Source organism: Lampris incognitus, chromosome 1 (assembly GCF_029633865.1).
Source record: "Lampris incognitus isolate fLamInc1 chromosome 1, fLamInc1.hap2, whole genome shotgun sequence".
Taxonomy (NCBI): Eukaryota; Metazoa; Chordata; class Actinopteri; order Lampriformes; family Lampridae; genus Lampris; species Lampris incognitus.
In genome coordinates this window covers 54900993-54910397 of record NC_079211.1, presented here as the reverse complement: position 1 = coordinate 54910397, position 9405 = coordinate 54900993, and the positions used below count along the sequence as shown (strand labels likewise).

General features: G+C 48.0%; 1 protein-coding gene across 1 annotated transcript in view; it reads right to left on the bottom strand.

The window, feature by feature from the left end:
• The window catches only part of macrod1 (mono-ADP ribosylhydrolase 1), a 1391372-nt gene extending 1388322 nt beyond the window's left edge, over positions 1-3050 (bottom strand). The window contains exon 1 of the mRNA XM_056277967.1: positions 2651-3050. Coding sequence (XP_056133942.1) covers positions 2651-3050 — 400 coding nt within the window. The remainder of the gene's footprint in view (positions 1-2650) is intronic.
• Positions 3051-9405: the final 6355 nt, after the last annotated feature.

The window sequence follows — 9405 nt, the reverse complement described above, 5'->3', positions numbered from 1 at the left end:
TATTGGCTGGGGACAGGGCATGCAAGGAGGCAACTCTCCACGACTGTTTTTCAGCATTTACTGGCTCTCATCAATGCAATACGGCACTGTACGGAGAAGGCGGAAGCTACGCAAGCATAGGAGGTACAGAAGGAGTGACGTGAAGCCGCATCATTTCTGCAGGGAATATCAATACCCGTAAATTAAAAGAAAAAACTCAATAAGATAAAAGTCACAAATACTCAACACAATTATTAAATGACAAATAAATTAAAAAATACAAACAGGAAATAAATTAATTAAGAGCATTTTTTAACTCCGTTACACAACCAAGAAACAAACAGGGTCAGTGGGGCCATCTTGTGGTCTAACGGGCCTGGTGGTTTGTTAGTGGCAACAAGGCCCAACAGGTTAGTCGGGTGACTATAACCAGTGGTCACAGCCGGGTCACTATAACCAGTGGTCACAGCCAGGTGACTATAACCAGTGGTCACAGCTGGGTGACTATATAACCAGTGGTCACAGCCGGGTGACTATATAACCAGTGGTCACAGCGGGGTGACTATATAACCAGTGGTCACAGCTGAGTCACTATAACCAGTGGTCACAGCTGAGTCACTATAACCAGTGGTCACAGCTGGGTCACTATAACCAGTGGTCACAGCCGGGTGACTATAACCAGTGGTCACAGCTGGGTCACTATAACCAGTGGTCACAGCCGGGTCACTATAACCAGTGGTTAGAGCCGGGTGACTATATAACCAGTGGTCACAGCTGGGTAACTATAACCAGTGGTCACAGCCGGGTCACTATAACCAGTGATCACAGCCGGGTGACTATATGTATAAGCAGTGGTCACAGCCGGGTCACTATAACCAGTGATCACGGCCAGGTGACTATAACCAGTGATCACAGCCGGGTCACTATAACCAGTGGTCACAGCCGGGTGACTATATAACCAGTGGTCACAGCCGGGTGACTATATAACCAGTGGTCACAGTTGAGTCACTATAACCAGTAGTCACAGCTGGGTCACTATAACCAGTGGTCACAGCCGGGTGACTATAACCAGTGGTCACAGCTGGGTCACTATAACCAGTGGTCACAGCCGGGTCACTATAATCAGTGGTTACAGCCAGGTGACTATAACCAGTGGTCACAGCCGGGTGACTATATAACCAGTGGTCACAGCTGGGTAACTATAACCAGTGGTCACAGCCGGGTGACTATAACCAGTGATCACAGCCGGGTGACTATAACCAGTGATCACAGCCGGGTCACTATAACCAGTGGTCACAGCCGGGTGACTATATAACCAGTGGTCAGAGCCGGGTGATTATATGTATAACCATTGGTCACAGCTGGGTGACTATATAAGCAGTGGTCACAGCCGGGTGACTATATAACCAGTGGTCACAGCCAGGTGACTATATAACCAGTGGTCACAGCCGGGTGACTATGTAACCAGTGGTCACAGCCGGGTGACTATATGTATAACCAGTGGTCACAGCCGGGTGACTATAACCAGTGATCACAGCCGGGTGACTATAACCAGTGGTCACAGCCGGGTGACTATAACCAGTGATCACAGCCGGGTGACTATAACCAGTGATCACAGCCGGGTCACTATAACCAGTGGTCACAACCGGGTGACTATAACCAGTGATCACAGCCGGGTCACTATAACCAGTGGTCACAGCCGGGTGACTATAACCAGTGATCACAGCCGGGTAACTATAACCAGTGATCACAGCCGGGTCACTATAACCAGTGGTCACAGCCGGGTGACTATATAACCAGTGGTCACAGCCGGGTGACTATATAACCAGTGGTCACAGCCGGGTGACTATATAACCAGTGGTCATATCCGGGTGACTATATGTATAACCAGTGGTCACAGCCGGGTGACTATATAACCAGTGGTCACAGCCGGGTGACTATAACCAGTGGTCACAGCCGGGTGACTATGTAACCAGTGGTCACAGCCGGGTGACTATATGTATAACCAGTGGTCACAGCCGGGTGACTATATAACCAGTGGTCACAGCCGGGTGACTATATAACCAGTGGTCACAGCCAGGTGACTATATAACCAGTGGTCACAGCCTGGTGACTATATAACCAGTGGTCACAGCCGGGTGACTATATGTATAACCAGTGGTCACAGCCGGGTGAATATAACCAGTGATCACAGCCGGGTGACTATAACCAGTGGTCACAGCCGGGTGACTATAACCAGTGATCACAGCCGGGTGACTATAACCAGTGATCACAGCCGGGTCACTATAACCAGTTGTCACAACCGGGTGACTATAACCAGTGATCACAGCCGGGTCACTATAACCAGTGGTCACAGCCGGGTGACTATAACCAGTGATCACAGCCGGGTCACTATAACCAGTGATCACAGCCGGGTCACTATAACCAGTGGTCACAGCCGGGTGACTATATAACCAGTGGTCACAGCCGGGTGACTATATAAGCAGTGGTCACAGCCGGGTGACTATATGTATAACCAGTGGTCACAGCCGGGTGACTATATAACCAGTGGTCACAGCCGGGTGACTATAACCAGTGGTCACAGCCGGGTGACTATATAACCAGTGGTCACAGCCGGGTGACTATATAACCAGTGATCATGTCGGACTTTGTTGACGCTTCACAGTCTCACCCTTGGCCTCCCTCCAGTCTCCCTCGGCGGAGTTCACGTCCACTTCCGGGCGCTCGGGTCCCGCGGCCATGGCGGCGCGCGCGCTGCTGTGGACGTAGTAGACGGCCGCTCCGACCGCGCCAACGGCGGTCCAAGAAAGCTCGTGCGCCCTGCCGCGAGCCCTAACAGGTGAGGAGGAGGCGTTGGGCCGGGCGGGGACGGAGTCGGAGACGCGGCGAGCGCTCCCCTTACCGCTCCGCCCCGCCCACGAATGCAGCGGGCGTCTCAGCGCGGCCGCCACGGCGCCTAAAAAAGAGTTGTGCAAGTTGACACCGGTGTGCAGAAAGTCCGCACAGCCGCGGGACAGAGCGGGGGACGCGGTTCTGATTCGGGGAAAGAAACGTGATATTTGAGACGCCATGCTGTGACCCAGGACTCCGGCGGGTGTGTGTGTGTGTTGTGCACCGTCGCTCCGTCTAGTTTCGGTTTAGTCGTGGACGCGCTGCATGCAGTGTGGCAACACCGCAACTGTAATAACCAGCATGTGCCATATTTGTTTTGCAAAGTGACGCGCTGGACGCACCAACTAATAAGGTGGGGGGGGGACGCTGTTTAGTGTCACCACGACCAAGACCAACAAGTTTTATTCAAACACACATTTGACACGGTCGTCCTGCAAACGGACGCCGTCTATTCCCCCCAACTAGTGGATACGAGGCAAGAGAGAGAGCCAGCTGAAGTCAAGTCGACCTCCCAACTATTTTTACCCCCCAACTTAAGTTACGTGGAAGAGCCATGGCCAATCACATGGCAGGTAACGCGGTCTGCCCAGAATGTGCTGATGTCGCCATCTGCCGGAGACAAGACAAACTGTCTCTGTGTTGCAGTTTGACGTTCATGGTTTTCGACAATATCAGGGTGATTCTTCAATTTGGGACACTTTTGGCTTTTGAAGTTTTGAAAAAAATAAATTTCCTTAAAACCTGTTTTTTTTTCTTATTTTTCTCAAAAGCTCATTAAGTGGCGTGGAACACATATCTTAGCGCAGCTTTGACCGTCCTACAGAATTAGTTTGATATAATGATGCTCTCTTCAAAGTTGTAACAGCAACATGTGATGTAATGACACGTGATGCTAATGACACGTGATGCTAATGACACGTGATGGCAATGACAGTTTTCACTTTTTGGAGAAAAAGTTGGCTAGGTCTTAGACTTGCTAAGCTAACTTGTTAGCTAGCATGCTGTAACATATCAGGATTTGGTGACCTAGCAACGAATGGGGGTGGTGTTTTGAGCGAGAGTCGAGAGGAAGTGGGCGTCTTCATGTTTCGGTGTGCGCGGCGAGCAGCTGCTGCGAGTCGCGGGCGCAACTCCTTACAATGTTTTGTAAGGAGACATTGCCAGCCCCTCACACCAGGCAGAGACGGTGAAACCGTTCCAGTGGGCAGAAGAGTGCAGTCAGGCATTCGTGGCTCTGAAGGAGGCCCTGGCCACCTCCCCAGTCCCTGCCTACCCCTTACCAGACTGCCCCTTCACACTGGATAGTGGACTTCCCTTCCCCCTAATGTCAGAGAGTCAGCCAGCTTTGTGGGGTTTAAAAAGCGTCTTAAGCTTTGCTTAAAATCAGAACAAACCTGTAATCACAAATAAGTGTCCTTGCTTTAATATGTTGCACATACTTTAGATGTCACTCGGGGTTTTTGTTGTACTTTTTATTCAGAGTAGTTACTATATTGTAGCGAATTCGGGGGACAACGCAACCACAGGAACTGCCGCGGCCGGGAAGCGAACCCGTATCGCCCGCATTCGCTACATTGGTGGCAGCGGTGGGATCCGGAAGTGCGCAGATCCTCAGAAGTCTCTTCGGAGCGCGGGAATAACAAAGTGCGAGGGCGCGCTTCCGGGGAGGGTGACGACTGTAAACTACTAATAAGACCCGTTAGCCCCTAGGTAACGGGTCTGACCCTTTAGCCGAGCGGTTAGCGATGTCTCCTGCGGTGCGGGCGGTACGGGTTCGCTACCCGGCCGCGGCGGTTCCTGTGGTTGCGTTGTCCCCCGAATTCGCTACAATATGTTTCTTAGTCAGGAGCAACCTGGGGTTCTGGCTTGAACCAGCCCAGGTGCAACCTGACCGTAGACTGTTTGTAATTATATTTCCTGCCATTGAACAGGCCAGACTGTTTTTAAGAGCTGTTGTCATAGTTTAGGTCAGATTGTTATTTATTGATGTTTCAGGTCAGTTTAGTAATTACATTTATTGTTGCTGAAGAGATGAAATCCATATTCCGTATGTTGTTGCCATATAGGCCAGATTGCTATTCATATCCACTGTTTTAGATAGATGAGATTGTAATTATAACTTTTGAGATTGGTTTTCTGATGTATTGTCATGTTTTTATTTTTTCTTGACTGTTCTTTGTCTGCCTGTTCAATAGTTTTCTTATGTATTGTTGTGTTTTTACTTCTGTATGTATTGTAGTTTGTTTGCCTGCCCAGGGACTGCAGATGCAAATTACCTGCCGGCTAACTCTGGTGCAGTTGTAAAATTGTACGTTGTCCCTGTGAAATACACAATAAACTAAACTAAACTAAACTGGATACAGATGCCAGCGACAAAGGGGTGAGTGCAGTACTCTCACAGGTGACGGGGGGAGAGTAGCGGGTGGTGGCCTTCTACAGCCAAACCCTTAGTCAGCCAGAGCGAACTTACTGCGTGACGAGACGCCAGCTGTTGGCAGTGGTGAGGGCTACGGGGCGTTTCCATCCTTACCTGTATGGCCAGGCCTTCACAATCAGGACAGACCACGCATCCCTACAGTGGTTGACCAACTCCAAACCCCGGAGGGCCAGCTCGCTAGGTGGCTGGAACAGCCCAGTCTATACAACTTCCAGATCCAGCACAGAGTGGGGAGGCTTCATGGAAATGCGGATGCCCTTTCCCGCCGCCCATGTCTGGAGACTCACCGCCTACAATGTGAGCGACGGGAAAAGAGACAGGAAGACCTGCAGGAAGAGATACAGGAAGAGCACCACTTACTGCGCACTGTGGAGGAACTTCCAGAGGGATTGGGGAGGTTAAGATCAGAAGACCTGGGTCAGATGCAGGCTGTTGACAGCGAAATTGCACCTGTGTTGGAGTGGAAACTCAACGGACGATGACCAGACGAGTGTGAAGTGGCTGCATGGGGCCAGCTGGTGAAGAGTTTGTGGGCCATGTGGGACTGCCTGGAGCTGAAGAAGGAGTCCTGTACAGCAAAGGGGAGTCCTCCAGTGGAGGTAGGGTGGTGTGGCAACTGATAGCACCAAAAGTCCTCAATCAATCAATCAATCAATCAGATTTTATTTGTATAGCACTTTTCATACAAACAAATGTAACACAAAATGCTTCACACAATAAAATAATGAAATCAATATTACCCCCCCACAAAAATAAATATATAAAAGTACAGGCCAATTCTAGAAAAGTACAAACAAGTTTAAAATTGAGTTAGTGAAATAAATAAGTAAAAGTGCCATAAACACTGATTCAATAATAACAGAGCAGAATATATAAAAACAGCAAAATATATTTTTTTAAAACACACACACACACTATGAATTTAGCTGTAGGCTGTTTTGAAAAGTGAGGTTTTTAACCTGCTTTTAAATGTGTCCAGTGTGGGGGCCTCTCTCAGGTCCTCAGGCAGGGTGTCCAGTGTGGGGGCCTCTCTCAGGTCCTCAGGCAGGGTGTCCAGTGTGGGGGCCTCTCTCAGGTCCTCAAGCAGAGTGTCCAGTGTGGGGGCCTCTCTCAGGTCCTCAGGCAGGGTGACCAGTGTGGGGGCCTCTCTCAGATCCTAAGGCAGAGTGTCCAGTGTGGGGGCCTCTCTCAGGTCCTCAGGCAGGGTGTCCAGTGTAGGGGCCTCTCTCAGGTCCTCAGGCAGGGTGTCCAGTGTGGGGGCCTCTCTCAGGTCCTCAGGCAGGGCCTTCCATCTACTTGGGGCGTAAATAGAAGATGCAGCCTCCCCTGCTCTAGACCTGTACGACGGATGGGTAAAAGACCACTACCATTGGACCTGAGAGTTCTTGCTGGTTTATAGGGAATTAACATATCTTTTATATAGCGTGGTGCAAGGCCTTTTAGCGCTTTGTATACAATTAAAATAATTTTAAAATCAATTCTAGTTTTGACGGGGAGCCAATGCAGAGATGTAAGAACAGGTGTAATGTGCTCATACTTTTTAGTTCTGGTGAGAACACGTGCTGCCGCATTTTGAATTAACTGTAGGTGGCGCACAACTGATTTTGGGAGGCCGGTGAATGGTCCATTGCAGCAGTCTAGTCTACTTGTTATAAAAGCATGGATCAATTTCTCACAGCCTGATATTGATAGAAAGCCCCTTAGTTTTGAGATGTTTTTAAGATGGTAGAAGGCTGATCTTGTGAGATGATTGATGTGGCTCTTCAAATTTAGATCACTGTCCATGATTACACCAAGATTTCTAGCTTCACCTTTGCACTCCAGAGACAGAGAGCGGAGATGAGCTGCAATTCTCCGTCTCTGAGTCTTTGCACCAAAAATAAGTATTCCTGTCTTGTCTTTGTTCAGTTGTAAAAAGTTAGCTGACATCCATGGAGAAATATCGTCAATACACTGAATTGGGGAACGTATGGGAGCTAGGTCATCAGAAGATAGGGGATATGTACAGTTGTGAATCATCTGCATAATTATGGTAATTTATTTTGTGTGTCTGTATAACATGTGCAAGTGGGAGCATATGGAGATTAAATAGTAGTGGTCCAAGAATCGATCTTTGGGGTAGCCCACACATTATACCCACTTTGTCCGAGGAAAAGTCTCCAATAGGCACAAAGAACTGCCTGTTCTAAAGATATGTTCTAAACCAGTTGAGAACCGGGCCAGAAAGGCCGACCCATTTTTCTAATCTCTCTAGCAAAATATCATGATCAACTGTCGAAAGCAGCACTGAGATCCAGGAGCACAAGAACAGACACTCTATTAGAATCTGTGTTCTTATGCAGATCGTTCACAACTTTGATAAGTGCTGTTTCTGTGCTATGGTGAGGTCGAGAACCTGACTGACAAATGCCTAGAAGGTTGTTCGATAGTAAATAGTTATTAACTGGAGAATAAACTGTTTTTTTCAAGGATTTTGCTGAGGAATGGTAAGTTGGAGATGGGCCTGTCGCATCAAGATTACTCTTCTTCAGAAGTGGTTTAACGACAGCTGTCTTAAGTGCTGCAGAAAATATACCTGCCTGAAGAGAGTAGTTAATCATTTCTAAAACGTCATGTGCTAAGCAATTAAAAACATTTGTAAAAATATGGTAGGGAGAGGATCCAAGCAGCAGGTGGACGACCTGAGCTGCCCAACAATATTTTCTAGACTTTTAAGGTCTAGAGGGTCAAAGTGAGACATGGCGCCAGTGGTATTTCTGGAGAACTGGAGGGTAGGTTCATTACTGGATCTTGAGGCACTAATGTTCTGTCTAATGGCAGTAATTGTGTTATTGAAGAATGTAGTGAATTGCTCACGTTTCAGTGGACAGCATCTCTGATGGGTTTGGAGATGGTGGATTAATAAGTCGGTCAATAGTAGAGAAAAGCACTTTACTATTGTTAATATTGTCATTAATGAGTTTAGAGAAGAAAGACTGTCTGGCCTGTTTAATTTCTTTGCAGTACTTGCTCAGTCTGTCCTTGTAAGTTTCATGGTGAACCTAAAGTTTAATCTTTCTCCACTGTCCTTCTGCTTGGTGACAGTCTCTCTTAAGCTGCCTAATAACCACCCCACTTCTCCAGGGGGCTTTTTGTTTTTCTATGTTCTTAGTTTTAACAGGTGCAATGTTGTCAAAGATATTCTGTATTTTTGAGTTGAAGTCGTTCATAAGATCCTTAGTTTGTGATGACATGAACGGCGACAACTCATTTACGGTTTTCTGGAAGGTTTCAATTGTGCTATTAGCAATGAAGCGTTTTTTGAGCATGCGAGTGCTCTTCTGTTGTACAGGATGAGCTGACACATCAACAAATATACAACAGTGATCAGAGAAGGCAACATCCATGACACGGGGTACAGTAATATGAAGTCCTTTTGATAGGACTAAGTCTAGAGTATGCCCCTCATTGTGGGTGGATCCAGAAACATGCTGAGTGAGGGCAAATGCCTCCAGTAAGCCAATTAGGCTTCTATCATCGGAGTCTGTTTGATTGTCAACATGAACATTAAAATCACCCAGGATGATGAAATAATCATAGTCCGTGGAAACCATAGACAGTAGCTCCGAAAATTCGTCAAGAAAGCCATGTTCAGATTTTGGTGGCCGATAGACGGTAATTATTAAAATCGTAGCAGTATAATGTATGGTAAGAGCAAGGTGTTCAAAAGACGTGAATTTCCCGAGGGGATTTCCTTGCAGCTATAGGAATCAGAGAAGACAGCAGCTTCCTCAGGCTAGCTCACGACCTACCCACTGCAGGGCACTTTGGAGTCAACGAATCCCTAGCCCACGTAAGACAGAGGTTCTTCTGGGTTAGGTTGCGCAGTGATGTAGAGAGCTGGTGCCGGAGATGTGATGCTTGTGCCGCCAGGAAGGGCCCACCGCGGCGTCCCCGGGCCGAGATGCAGCAATACCACGTGGGGGACCAGATGGAAAGAGTGGCCATCGACATTTTCGGCCCCCTGCCTCTCTCAGAAAAGGGGAACCGGTATATCTTGGTTGCCGTGGACTACTTCTCCAAGTGGCCGGAGAGCTATGCCCTCCCAAACCAAGAGG